Raw genomic sequence first — 13,582 nt, forward strand, 5'->3', positions numbered from 1 at the left:
ACAGGGTAATCGCGTTCCCCTCGTTCCATTCATCTTCTACTCTCTCATCAGCTCGTTCCCTTTATCCTCTACCATCTCACCAACGTCTCCAAACATACAGATATATATACAAAGCTTCATCCTCTACTCCTCCCTAACCGGCCTCCCATCCGTAACATCCCCATACTTGGGACTCTCGTAGTCGCCAAAGCACGCATACTCATAGTCGGCCAAGGCAATCTGCTCCTTCTGGACCTCGAGGAACGTCTCCATCTCGCACCACCCGTCCTCCCTGTCGCCGCACGCCGCCAGACTGCGGCCCAGCGGAATCGTGCGCTGGTTGAGGATAAAGTGCACGTAGCTCGTCGGCTTGCCCTCGAGGTAGATGGTCTCTGCGTGCCGGTCCGGGTTGACGGGGCCCGGCGCTTTGATGACTTCGATATCGAGCCGGCCCGCAAAGGGCTCGATGTAGCTGAGTACGAACTCGCGCTTCTTCTTGATGGCGTTGGTGGGGAGCTGTTCTGCGAACTGGGTCAGGCCAAAGGCAGCGAGGATGCTGATGATGTTTGCGTCGTGGCTGAAGTCCAGGTTCAGCGCCTGGTCGACGGGGAAGGTGGACGTGTTGTTGTCGAGGGTGAGGTTGATCTGCGCTGACGGCTCCACGATGACGTGCTGCTGCATTCGCGCCAGCACTTCCTCTACGTATCCGACGCCGATGGCGCGCCCGACGGGCGACGCGAACGCGGTTCCCGCGCTGAAGGCAATGTCGAGCGCGTACTCGTAGCCTTCCCACTCTTCGTACGTGAAGAGGCCGCACCAGTGCGAGAAGCCGAGGCCGACGGTCTCGTACGCGCAGAGGGCTTGCGCGTTGTACGTGTCGCTGATGGTCCAGTCGAGGTCTCCTGTGATGTTGTCTGTGAAGCGCTTGTGGGCATCGACGAGGTACACGTTTACCCACTCCATGAGTGCGTCGCGGGCCATGGCCCAGCTGGTGTGGTTGCACTGCTTGTATCCAGCGAGGGTGTTGTTGTAGCCCGGTGATTCAATCGCCAGCTCCAAGGTTGCGTTCTGAGCCCAGCCCAGTCCGAAGAAGCCTGCCATGAAGTACTCGGCGGATTCGTACATACGACGCTGCGTGGTGCTCCTGACTACGATCTTGCTGCCGTTGTTCGGGTAGAGATGACCATACTGGTAGTAGTGAAGAGTCCCAGAGTCGAAGAGCTCCTGCTTGCCCATTGGCACCAGGATCTCGCCGCCGAGGCCCCAGGTCCAGTAGTTGAGGAAGTCCAGTGCGCCGTGGCCAGTGAACTTTCCAGCAGCGGATGTGATCTTCTTCCCGAGCTTCATCTCAGCCGCGTCGCCGCTGAACTCAGGGTACCGGCTGCCATGACGGTGCACCATGTTCAACCAGGTCACGTTGGCACCTGGGGGAACTGCATACTCGTCGACACCGAAGCCGCGAGGGTTGGGGAAGTAAGGACTGATGTTTGCCAGGCTTTGGAAGATGTTTCGGCCTTCAGCATTAGCAATAGGTACTTGCGTCTCCAGAGGCGCGTTGGGGATAAATGAGACACCAACAAAGGGCGCTATGTTGGTCTGCGCAAGATATGGTGCATCGCCAGTCTGGGTAGGTCCTTGAAGAAGTCAGACCCCGTTCGGCGTCATGTTTTGTAAGGATTCACCTGCAAAGTGGCCATCATCCGTGACAAAGTAGTCAGGCAGACCAGACGATTTGGTTGTTGGTGTGGCTAATGGTGGCTCAGCGCTACAATCTCGATATTGGATAATCATGGTACTCACGCTTCACAACAGCATTTTCACCAAGTATAGGCTTTTGCGCGTCAGAAGAACCCCTTCAACGGGAATTAGCAGACCGTTGACTGAGACATGGTAGCACCAACGTCCTAGAAAGTCCTCGTACCTGAAATTGAGTAGCTGCAGAGACAGCTCAAGCAGTCCGTGCATGACTGTGTACTGGAGCTAAAAGACTTGTACAGGTTGGAGATGACAGTGTCTAGAGCCTTTCTACGTGCCTCTCTGCGCGTGGATGACAGCCTCAGATCAACAGCGGAATCTCATGCAGCTCTGCGACGCCGTACAGATTTTCGACGCGTCCCAGGTTTGGCGCGCTTGCCCATTCAGGCGCTAACAACGGCAGTGACGACATCGTTAGAACATGAGGCTGGGCACAACCCAACGGCGAACGTTTGCATGAACACCGCGGTAGTTTAACGATGTATTGCGCTTGTTAGCTTTCTCATGCAAAGTGGTGTACTCAACACTGTTGTTCAATTAAACGCAATAACTCTCAAGATCGTTATCGAACGACGGATTAGTCTGAGAGGCATCGGCCGCATCGTTGCAGATGAAGTAGATGAGAAGCCTTCACTGGAAATTGTCCTGAGCATGTGTATGTAAGCAGGCACGTTATAGAAGTTCATAGCAGGATCACATGAAAGCATATTCGAGAACGGGATGCAATGCCTTTACACGTAGGCATGAAAGTACAGTTGTTGAACCTAGATTGGCGTACTCAAATTGATGTATCCAACCCTGCAGTGTAACCGCACGTCAGGCTTCCAAACATGACAGTGAAGGCACTCTGGTCACAAGATCCGTTCACCCCTCTGCCTCGATTTCGTAGGCATTGGACTTGTGCTTGGGCTCGAACTCAAAGTTAGGGTGCGCGGGTCCAAGGAACATCTCGCTGAGTTTGATCCAGTCCTTGTAGTTTTCACTCGCCATCAGCGTCTCCAAATCGTCCCTACCCTTGAACCTCGGGGGTCGATCTTGAATGTTGGGTGGCAGGTGCTCCAACAAGCCCACAGGCACGTATCGATGAGCGAAGCTGAGCCATTCGAGCAGAAAGCGACGTGTCGTACCGATACCCATCTCATCAGAACCCCAAGTCTGCAGGCCATACTTGGCAAACTTCTCGATATAGGACAGGCGTTCAGTGGCGGACTTGTCGAGGTACTGACCCTTCTCGATCTCCTCGAAGATCCAAGGCTTGATTAGAGCGCCGCGGCCGATCAAGACAGAATCGACACCGGAATTGTTGATGTTGTTATAGTAATCCTCGTGAGAGTAGCAGTCGCCGTTACCGACAAAGTATACATGGCCACCGTTGGCAAGATCACGAGGATCGGCCTCTGCAATGGTATCTGTTCGAGCATCCTTCTCGCTCTTGAGACGCTTGATGAGTGATGCGCATTCGGCAATGTACGACCAGTCTGCACTTCTGGAGTAGCGCTGTTGCTTGCTCCTGCCGTGGAGTGTAATCGCCGCGATACCCGACGTGCCTTTGCCGGATTGGACAGCCTCGTAGCCACCGAGTACAAGACGTTTGATCAACTTCGTGGCGGTCGGATTGTTGTCTTTCGTGCCCATGCGGACTTTGACAGTAATGGGTGTCTCCTTCGACACGTAGCTCATACCGCGTAGGATACTCTCAAGCTTGGATTCCTGGTCTAAGAGCGCCGAACCAGCTCCCTTCTCGCACACGAGGTTGATGGGGCATCCACAGTTCAAGTCGATAGCTCGGAGCTTGGGGCAGTGGTCAGTCAAGACCTCTACAGTCTTTGCAGCCAACCATGGCTTGTTTGCCGCAATCTGGGCGCCAAACTTCATGTCACTGGCGTTGTCGTACCCTTGCACGACAGTGTTCTTCTGCAGAAACTTTGGCGGGCTGATTTCGGACTCGTGGGCCTTCATGAGAGCCCATTCGCCTCTTTCGCCCTGAATCAATGGCATGCCCATAGCCATCTCACTCCACGTGACTTGGCACCCAAGATCAACACAAAGCCTGCGGTACGGCATGTTTCCTTGAGTAGTGAGGGGTGCAAGACTGGGCGTCTCGGGTCCATAGTACAGCCTTCGCTTCTCAGACGGTCTGAAGGGTGCTTCCACAAACTCTGCTCTGCGGGCTTCTTTCTCCTCCTTCAACGCTTCATTGTCGCCGGCTGCCGAATCAAACATAGCACGCTCGGTGTCCTTGTTGGAGTCGATCCACTTCATGTACTGGTCCGAGCGTGGTGTGTTGATTTTCCGCTTTGCGAGGCCGATCTTGACGTCTTTTGATACAACGTTCGCAACGTCAACCTCATCCTCAAGGTTGACCATGGTTGATGTACGTTCGGAGTCTTCGATCAAAACCAGCTCTTTCCTCCCATCCTCAGTGTCGCGCTCCTTGGAGTGACTACCGACAAACCGACACTTCCAACCAAGATGGCAGTATCCTTTCACATCGTGGATTGGACACTTGCCGTCAAAGGTAGTAAGGTCCTCGCGGCGGCCTTCCTTCAGGTACTTGCGAAGATCGTGTTCAAACCTGCATTTGTCACCAAACCCGCATTCCTTTGGAGAGAACTCATTGCTGAGCATTCGGGTCGCGCAGAGTGGCAATTTGTCACGAGAGCTGCCGAACGTCCGGCTGGTGTTCTGGCCACCTTTTTGCTTCTTGTTGTTTTTCTTATCCTTCTTTCCCTTGCCTCCACCATCACGCGCATCACCCTTGTGGTAGCGGTCGTCTGCAGCTTCAGCTGCATCATCATCAACAACTGCATCCTTAGTCTCAACCTTGGCGTCAGTGCGGTGAATCAAATATCTACTAAGCATTAGCAGGACAAAACATGTAACCTCAGTGGTAAGACTGACTCTGCCTTGATGGGCGCAACGCCTTTCTGGCGCTTGGATGCCCCTTCTGCAGCTTCGCCATTGGGGCTGTTGCTCCTCGCTCGCTTCTTAATCTCACTGTCGCCAATGTGTGCACCATTGGAGTCGAGCGGAATGGTCGCACCAGGTAACGGCTGACCGGACACGCTCTCGATCTTTTCACCGTCCATTGTAGCTGGTTTTGGTGAGGTACTGCTGCACGCTGACCTCACAGATGATATTGGTGTCTGGACTTCTGGATCTGGATTTTGACAAAAGTGAATTGGAGCCATGCTTGAAACGGTTTAGACCCTTCAGCCACAACTAGGCCGCGCCCTCCCGAAGCCTTACGTCAGATTCACAAGCTAGCAATAGAGGATACGACCCTGCCTCGTGTTCCATCTGTTCCTTCTCCTTTCCCCTCAACCCACGGCAACCTCAGATATTTACACTCATCGATCTTCTCCAGGAAGTAGTCCAGCACCTTTCACCTACCTTTTGTGCGACGTTATTGCACACAGCCCCGCCAATCCACCTCCAACCTCAGCCCCTGTGAGAACAGAGCTACGTCGCAATCATGACGCTCTACTACAGTCTTGTAAGTTGTCGTATCCTACGGCGATGCTTGCTAGGCAGCAGCTGCTATTGAGATACCATTCAATGGTGGGATCTCAGGGCTTGATGCTCGCGTGTCCTCATTACCCCTCTCCGAACACCCAACGTGGTCCACGTGCTTACAATTGCTCTCCTCTAGGTCTTCCTCCTCCTGGTGACGGAGATGCTCATCTTCTGCGCTCTCATTGTCCCGCTGCCGTTCACATGGCGCCGCAAGCTCTTCACGTTCATATCAGAGAGCCCGATCATCGCCAAGCTCCAGTATGGCATGAAGGTCAGTTGTATCATTACACACGGAAAGGGATGTTCCTAATCCTATCCCAGATTACTTTCATCTTCATCCTTATCCTCTTTGTAGACAGCGTCAACCGTGTCTACCGCGTCCAGGTCGAGCTGTCGAGCTTTGGTGGCAACAACCAGCAGGGAGGGTAAGTCAACCCACCACGCAAACTACCACTCTAGCTGACACAGTTTCTAGACAAGCTCTCGGCGGAATTGAGCGCATGGAGGTCCAGGCTCGCAAATTTTACTCTCAGCGCAACATGTACCTTTGCGGTTTCACCTTGTTCCTCTCCTTGATCCTCAACCGCACCTACGTCATGATCCTCGATGTTCTCCGCCTCGAAGAGGAGCTCAAGACATACAAGGGCGAGACTGGCACCAAGAAGGGTTCTTCCCTCAAGGACGTCCAGGGCGGCGCTGGTGAGGTTGGCAAGCTGAAGAACGAGCTCGCCGCCAAGGACCGCGACATGGAGAACCTGAAGAAGCAGGTTGAGAGCATGCAGAAGGAGTACAACCGCATGGGCGACGAAGTCTCTGGCAAGCAATAGATGACCAGTGGTCTACTGAGCAGTGATGTCAAGTTCCGTCGCAGCAAGTACGGGCGCGATCGAGGTCGCGCAGTCTCATCCTCCGGTTTCTCTACCTTCGGGATGTTCCAAAGCACTTGTTTGCGTGCACACCAAAAGGCCGGGAAACCAGAAGGACTGGAGCGTCTAGCACAGCGTATCAGGAGATGCGTTTTTGAGTGGATTATTTCTTGTTTACAATGCCATAGCAGAGAGAATTCCAGGCATTGAGTTGGCGAGTGATGTAGCATCATGTTTCCAAGTTGGCAGCCCTGAAGCTTGTGCTGATCGAGATGTGCTTATCGATGATCATCCCGCCATGACATGCTTACCTAGCTACAAGCTCTTAGCTTCCAGAGTACGGTTTGAAGCCGACGCGAATCCTCTGAGAGCTCAAGGAATCCAGAAACCTCAATCCCATCACAACCAATTACGGCTAGGATACTGCTCGAATCATGTCAAACATTGATGGTGCCGCGGCACGGTTTCTTAACTACCCCACGCCAACCGCCCATCCATCCCAGTACTCAGCTGCGCCTCCACCCAAAAACCCTGTAATCAAGGGCACTCCCTTGCACTACCTGGCAAACCTGTAAGGCTTCTTGTGTTGAGGCCAGACTCGTACTGACAAATGCAGCGTCGCTGCCGTGCCGGGATTGCCGTTCCTGCTGTGGAGCAACGCAGGCTTCAGCTCTCTGCGCAGCTGCAAAGAGCTTGATGGCGTTGACCCTCGATACGACCCGACCGTGATTCCAGTATCAACATCCGGCGACATAGCACCCAGCCTGCCCGATAGCGTGAACGAGCTGCGAGTCACGCCCATAGACGTTAACCCTCGCTTCTACACAGTCGCCGACTTCCACAACGCCTACCGAAGCGGCACGCATACACCTCTCGATGTTGTGGAGACCCTGCTACCGCTTATCCGAAGAGATGCCTCTCAACGGTCGCGCCACTCCACTTCGTTCATGCCAGGCCAGATAGAGCTTGTCCGACAAGCGGCAGAGGCTTCGACCCGCAGGTGGAAGGCAGGGAAGCCGCTGAGCATACTAGACGGCGTTCCCTTTGCTGTTAAAGACGACCTCGAGGTCAAGGGCTACAAGAGGTACATTGGCACGAGCTACGACTACACCAATGGCAGGGAATATGAGGTGGAGACAAGCTGGTGCGTGAAGAAGGTTGAAGAGCAAGGAGCTGTTCTGATCGGCAAGCTCAACATGCATGAGTTGGGAATGGACACTACAAACAACAATCCTATCTGGGGTACTCCATTGAATCCTTATCACGAACGATACTATACGGGAGGTTCGTCTGGAGGTGCGGCATCCGCTGTTGCAGCTGGAATCGTCCCGTTCGCGATTGGCTCAGATGGTGGTGGCTCTGTCAGGATCCCGTCCAACTACTGTGGTCTATATGGCCTCAAGACCTCTCATGACCGAGTGTCCACGGCTCCAATGGCCAACGCAGGGAAGTCTGTCACGGTGCGAGGTCCATTGGCAAGTAGCATGGCAGATCTCGAAGTCTCCTACCGTGTCCTCGCACAGCCTGATCCATCCAACTATCCATCTTCTGAGTTCAGTCCACCCAGGGCACTTACAGGTCCTCGCAATAAGGTGCTCGGTATATACAAGCCTTGGTTCGACCGCGCTGATCCACCAGTCCAAGAGGCATGCCACTCAGCCCTGCAATACCTTCAATCAGAACTTGGCTACGAAGTGGTTGACATCAGCATCCCATTACTGCACCAAGGCCAACTTGCCCACGCCATGACCATCCTCGCCGAAGGCGCAGCCAGCCACAAGACATCGATCTATGATCTGACACCTGCCAACAGAATCCTCATGAGTGTGGCCCGCCAAACACCGGCAACCGACTTCCTCCTCGCCCAACGCGTTCGCAATGTCATCATGAAGCACCTCGCTTATCTCTTCAAACAGCATCCAGGTCTCATCATCGTCACGCCTACCACTCCCAATGCTGGTTGGCCTATCGAAGAAGCGGACCTGTCCCATGGCATGACAAACGCGAACATGCAGCTCAAAAACATGGAGTATGTGTGGCTAGCAAATTTCACTGGCATTCCTTGCATACAGTTCCCTGTTGGATATGTGGACGGTGTCAAGGGCAAGGGCAAGGGCAAGGTGCCTATAGGATTGAGCGGACAGGGTGAATGGGGTAGCGAAGATGCGCTGATTGAATTTGGTTTCGATGGCGAGAAGTGGCTGCACGACGGATATGCGGGTGGGAAGCTGAGACCTGAGACGTGGGTTGATGCGTTGGGAGCTGCGCAGAAGTAGAATCGTGGATCTCTCTTGCAAACCTCAACAGGCTATGCCGTAGCAACAGTCTGTCTCTATGAAAGTGGCACTGCTTGTTCCCGGAAAAAGCTATCAAGCTACTTCTTTGGCCTTCTGTTCCATACCACTTGCCAACATCACCAGCACCTCAGACAAGCTGGGCCTATTGTACGGCTGCGAGTGTGGAGAATCAGAATCGCCCACAACATGGCTTGTTCATATCAAGTCGACTATCGACACGAAAAACGTGTCATCATCTATAGTTTCATCAATCTTTATTCAATTGAAGTAGATTTACGAACACACACTGCCCTCTCGTTATGTGCTCTAAAGATGGCATTATGGCCAGATCACGCCTTCCCTAATGTAGTTAGCAATACGGATGACGCGCTAGAGAGCTCAAGCTGCGATTGAAGGTTCACGAACAGAGCAACCAACAGGTCCTACACAACACTTTCCTCCTCCAGTACTCTCACGCTACGTGTAAAGACATGAGCAGTATAGACGAACTCTTCAAAAGCCACAATGGCACGAAACGCAAGTTCGAGAACCCAATCGAAGCAGACCCGTCGCAAGCCTACAAATCCGCGAAACTGCAAGGGAACAGCGACGTCAAGCGCTCAGCGCAAGTAGAAGAGGAGGAGGATGAGGATGAGGCAGGCCCATCTCTGCCGCCGGACTTCGAGGACGAGGGGCCCGGTGACGACGAGGAAGGCAGATTCTTTGGTGGTGGTTTGGACGAGAATGCGAAAGATGCCATGGACTTTCTCGATGCACAGGATGGGGAGGATTCGATACGGGAAGAAAAGTACGATGCGGCATGGGTGCGCAAACTAGCGCGCGAGTTCGAGAAGAAGGTCAACAAGAACGCTTCGCTGCGCGCAAAATACGAGAGCGACCCCACAAAGTTCATGGAGTCGGAGGGAGATCTGGACGACGGGATAAAGGACCTCAGCATACTGTCAGAACATACAGAGCTGTATGAAGAGTTCGCCACAAGCCCAGCGGCTGCAAAGTTGGTCGAGCTGCTTGCACACGAGAACACGGATATTGCGATTGGCGCAATAGAGATGATATCAGAGCTCACAGACGAGGATGTGGCAGCAGAGCAGGATCAGTGGGATGCGTTGGTCGCAGCCTTTCTGGACGCAGATCTGCTCAGTTTGCTTATCTCCAACTTCTCCCGCTTCGACGAAACCGACGCGACCGACGCCTCTGGCGTATATCACTCCCTCGGCGTGCTCGAGAACCTGCTATCACAACCTTCGAATACCGAAATAATTGGGAAGGAGAAGGCGCTGCTCACATGGCTCCTTGAACGCATCCAGAAGCCCGAGAAGCCAACAACGCAGAACAAACAATATGCCTCTGAAATCCTCTCTATTCTCACACAATCGTCGCGACCAAATCGCGCACTCATCGCTGAAGCCAACGGAGTGGAGATTTTTCTCACAAATCTTGCGCCTTACCGCAGAGACGACCCTGAGAAAGACAGCGACGAGGAAGAGTTTATGGAGAACCTTTTCAACTGCTTGACATCCGTTGTCGAAGAGCCCATCGGCAAGGCCAAGTTCCTCGAAGCCGAGGGCACAGAACTCTGTCTCCTGCTTGTACGCGATGGCAAAACGAGTAAATCGCGCGCGCTCAAAGTGCTGGACTATGCTTGCGGGTATGCTGAGCCTGCACCCACACCTACATCGAATGGCTCAGATACTGCAAACACAGACCTAAACGACGGTGTACCACCACACGTCTCTGTCTGCGAGAGACTGGTCGAAGCCCGCGGCCTCAAACCTCTCTTCAGCACATTCATGAAGACCAAACGCCCCGATCCCGCACAAACAGAACACATCCTCGGCCTCTTCTCTTCACTACTACGCTCGCTACCTGGCAACTCGGATTCCCGCTTCCGACTGCTAGCCAAGTTCCTCGAGAGCGACTTCGCCAAGATCAACAAAATCATCACGCTGAGAAGGCAGTATGTGGCTAGGCTCTCTACCTTTGACAAGAGTCTAGAAGGCAGGAAAGCGGGTTTGAGCAAGGCTGAAAGGGACGAGTTGGAGGTTGAGAACATAGCACTGAGATTGAGCGAGGGTTTATACGCACTACAGAGGATTGACGCCACGCTTGCATGGCTGGTAGCGGAGGATGAAGGAACAAGAAAAGCCATCATCAAAGGTTTAGCCGAGACGGACGAGACACTGGCAGACGTCAAGCGAACGCTGCAGGCGCAACTCAACGGCGCGATGGAGGTGGAGGCTGCGGAGAGAGAGGTGTTGGAGGCGCTGATGCGCTTTTTGGACTAAGTACCGTAGAACCCCTCGACAACCCCAAGAATACCAAACCATCCCATCTGCTACCGATACACAGCACGCACACCATATCCTGTTGCATACTGCTACCCCCACTCGCTACCCCCACATCTTCACATCCGTGAGACTACGTACACACAGATTCGACTCCCTCCCAAGATCCGCACTCGACATGCAACCACCGCACCCCGTCTCCGCTCGACCTCTCAGCAACCCTCCTACAGTCCAGTCCTCAATCTTACGGCGGTCCACCCTGACCCACTCCGCGCTAGACATCCTCGCCCAATCAATCTCGGAATACTAGACTCGACATCCGACACTCATCGCCAGCTTCTCAGCAGTGGGATTCTCTGGGTGCGCTGGACGAGATGCAGATTAGGGAGTAGAAATGCCGTGTCGTGTTATGGTGGAAACTACCTTATCGGGTTCTGGATATATACTGCGACGCGGCTTGATTCGGCAGTGATGTGGTTCTGTTGACGGTCCGTTTCAAGGAGAGTTGCTGGTGCAGGGCTGCTTGGGGTTCAGTGGTGGTGTCTGCTTGATCACGTTGTTTGGACACGTTGCTAATATCTGGCATGGTTGTTGTGGCGGTCGTTGTGTGTTGGGGGGTAATCCGTGTGTTTACACTGTCGTGTACAGAGAGCAGTGCTGACACTGGTTGTGGATTGCGTGGCGGGGGGGATGCTTGGACGAGTCACGACACGAAGGTATTATGAATATAGACACGATTGATAGAAAGCGCTTGACTGAAGAGTGTCACTCTGCGCGGAGTATAATGTATGTGACCCGAACTAAATTAAACCCATCCTCCATTGACCTCCTCCGTCAAGACTCCCTATCGATTCCCTCTCCACGACGTATTCTAGCCCCCTATGTCTAGAATTTCGCACCCAAATTCCACCCAACGTGCATACCGCGACTCCATATAAAGCACACCGACGAGATGACGTAGCATATAATCGTCCAGATAACTACGCCCCAGTACGCGCCGCCAGGAGTTTGCCCCAGAATGCTACCAGCGATTGGAATACCTGTGAGCGTACTGAACGACACGATAGTGTAGCACGTGGCGTAGTAACGTCCGTACTGGCTCGTATCGCAGAGCTGTCCGACACACACGGGGGTCAAGGAGATATTGGATCCGGACGCAAAGCCGAAGATAATGGCATACACAATTGACAGCGCTTTGATGGTCGTCGCAGTGTCGGATGTGGCGGGTGTGAGGAGCGCGGCAGGAAGCCAGAAGGTCAGCGACGTTGCTGCGCAGATGGCAAGCGCGGCAATCATGCAGTTGAAGCGGCCCACTCTGTCCGCCAACAGGCCTGGAACCCAGCGGCCCAAGCAGCTACCGGCGTTGAAGATGGCGAGAAGCTGGTATGAGAACGCTGGTGACATTGCTCCGCTTGAGGATGCGAAAGTCGTGAGGTACGTGATGGGGACGAAGAGCGCCCACTCCATCAGGAATATGGCGAGGGTAAGCAGTGCGTACGATTTGTCGCGGAAGATGCGAAAATCCGGTAGAACAGACTGTCCGGGTTTGGTAGGCAGTCGCGACTTGATGAAAATGCAAGCGATGATGCAGCAAAACACGTCGATGAAGGCGATGATGCGTGTGGCCCACGCGAAGCCGACTTTGGGAAGCAACTGTTGCAGCGCGAGGGGGAAAATGACACCTCCAAGCGATCCTCCAGCAGCAGCGATACCAGTTGCGTTACCTCGTTTCACGAGGAAGAAATGACTGGCAGCCGCGAATGCAGGCGTGAAGATCAAGCTTGTGCCGAGGCCTCCAAGCACTCCGAAGACGAGGAAGAAGTGCCAGTACTGCGTGCAGATTCCGAGGAGGAAGTTGGAAAGGCATAATAAGATGCTTCCAGCGAGCACCAGCAGCTTCGGGCCGTGCGCGTCGAAGATGGGTCCGATCTGCAGTCCACAGAAGAAGGCGAGGAAGATGTACATGGAGAAGATCCAACTAATGGTGCTCTCGCTGTAACCTCGAAGCTGATGTTCGGCGAGGTAGCTGTGGTAGACACCGACAGTGTTCATCATACCCAGCGCTGCAACGAGGCCCATGAAGGATCCGAGGATGCAAAGCCATGCTTCCCAACCACCCTCGGGGTAGGTGACCTCATCTGAAGAGGCTACGGATTGATTGTCTTCATCTGAAGAGGCGGCAGCATGTCCCTCATTCTGCTTCGACTTCTCCCGTGCCGGGGCATCGACAGAGCGAGTTCGGGCACTGCGGCATCTTGAGAGAGTGTCGGCTGGTGGGATAGTAAACTGAGCTGCGGGGTAAGAGTTGATGGGTTCGAGTTGGTAATTGTCTGCAATTGGTCCTGGCGTGCTGCCTTTGCGTTCTCCGCTCATCCAGGGTAGATCTGTTATGAGTGCAAGAGCAGAAGTGAGCGAGATAGGGTCTTGATGGAATCGAAAAAGTGGTCAATGTCGATGACGATGGTCGCTGCGAAGTTGTCGCAAGTCGCTGCGCGCGCGATTGGATCCTTATGTCCCTGAGTATCCTCCCCGAGAGGTATGGTATCCCAATTGCTACAGTCCCCGAGAGGTTTGGTGTTGCAGAGCGCAAAGGTTGCGGGGGGGGGGGTTAATATGACCAATGCTTTCAGCCGTGCGGCTTAGAGTTCCACTAGAGAAAATCCGCAGTCAAACCTTCTAACCTGCAGAGGTTTTCTGCAAGCGAAATCTGACCGGCAACAAGACTTTATGCAGTCACAATCTTCCCCAGGTGATCGTAGGGCGTGGGGTTGCGGAGTCGCCCTCCTCCAGTGCATCAAGCGACGGGAAAGTATCGCAATGCGGCATCGGCCGTGGCCGAACAACTTTTTCTCGACGACACTTTCCGGAGTCGCGTGTGATTGGT

General features: G+C 53.8%; 6 protein-coding genes across 6 annotated transcripts; 3 read left to right on the forward strand and 3 right to left on the reverse strand.

Moving 5' to 3' along the window:
• Positions 1 to 123: 123 nt before the first annotated feature.
• On the reverse strand, positions 124 to 1,944 carry EKO05_0003584 (Acid phosphatase; the record flags this gene model as incomplete). Its single annotated transcript, XM_038938299.1, has 4 exons — positions 124 to 1,613; positions 1,662 to 1,727; positions 1,780 to 1,832; positions 1,901 to 1,944. 4 exons carry the CDS (start codon positions 1,942 to 1,944, stop codon positions 124 to 126), a joined length of 1,653 nt encoding a protein of 550 aa, XP_038800690.1.
• Positions 1,945 to 2,598: 654 nt separating this feature from the next.
• EKO05_0003585 (tRNA-dihydrouridine(47) synthase (NAD(P)(+))) lies at positions 2,599 to 4,823 on the reverse strand (the record flags this gene model as incomplete). Its single annotated transcript, XM_038938526.1, has 2 exons — positions 2,599 to 4,585; positions 4,636 to 4,823. The coding sequence occupies 2 exons, from the start codon at positions 4,821 to 4,823 to the stop codon at positions 2,599 to 2,601; spliced, it is 2,175 nt and encodes a 724-aa protein (XP_038800689.1).
• A 386-nt stretch (positions 4,824 to 5,209) lies between these two features.
• Positions 5,210 to 6,077, forward strand: EKO05_0003586 (Endoplasmic reticulum transmembrane protein 3; the record flags this gene model as incomplete). Its single annotated transcript, XM_038938252.1, has 4 exons — positions 5,210 to 5,230; positions 5,387 to 5,521; positions 5,572 to 5,675; positions 5,726 to 6,077. 4 exons carry the CDS (start codon positions 5,210 to 5,212, stop codon positions 6,075 to 6,077), a joined length of 612 nt encoding a protein of 203 aa, XP_038800688.1.
• Positions 6,078 to 6,550: 473 nt separating this feature from the next.
• Positions 6,551 to 8,392, forward strand: EKO05_0003587 (Amidase; the record flags this gene model as incomplete). Its single annotated transcript, XM_038938550.1, has 2 exons — positions 6,551 to 6,687; positions 6,733 to 8,392. 2 exons carry the CDS (start codon positions 6,551 to 6,553, stop codon positions 8,390 to 8,392), a joined length of 1,797 nt encoding a protein of 598 aa, XP_038800687.1.
• Positions 8,393 to 8,883: 491 nt separating this feature from the next.
• Positions 8,884 to 10,698, forward strand: EKO05_0003588 (uncharacterized protein; the record flags this gene model as incomplete). The annotated part of the gene is made up of 1 exon (XM_038945328.1): positions 8,884 to 10,698. The coding sequence occupies one exon, from the start codon at positions 8,884 to 8,886 to the stop codon at positions 10,696 to 10,698; it is 1,815 nt and encodes a 604-aa protein (XP_038800686.1).
• Positions 10,699 to 11,583: 885 nt separating this feature from the next.
• Positions 11,584 to 13,071, reverse strand: EKO05_0003589 (uncharacterized protein; the record flags this gene model as incomplete). The annotated part of the gene is made up of 1 exon (XM_038945327.1): positions 11,584 to 13,071. One exon carries the CDS (start codon positions 13,069 to 13,071, stop codon positions 11,584 to 11,586), a length of 1,488 nt encoding a protein of 495 aa, XP_038800685.1.
• Positions 13,072 to 13,582: the final 511 nt, after the last annotated feature.

This window comes from Ascochyta rabiei, chromosome 5, assembly GCF_004011695.2.
Source record: "Ascochyta rabiei chromosome 5, complete sequence".
Classification (NCBI taxonomy): domain Eukaryota; kingdom Fungi; phylum Ascomycota; class Dothideomycetes; order Pleosporales; family Didymellaceae; genus Ascochyta; species Ascochyta rabiei.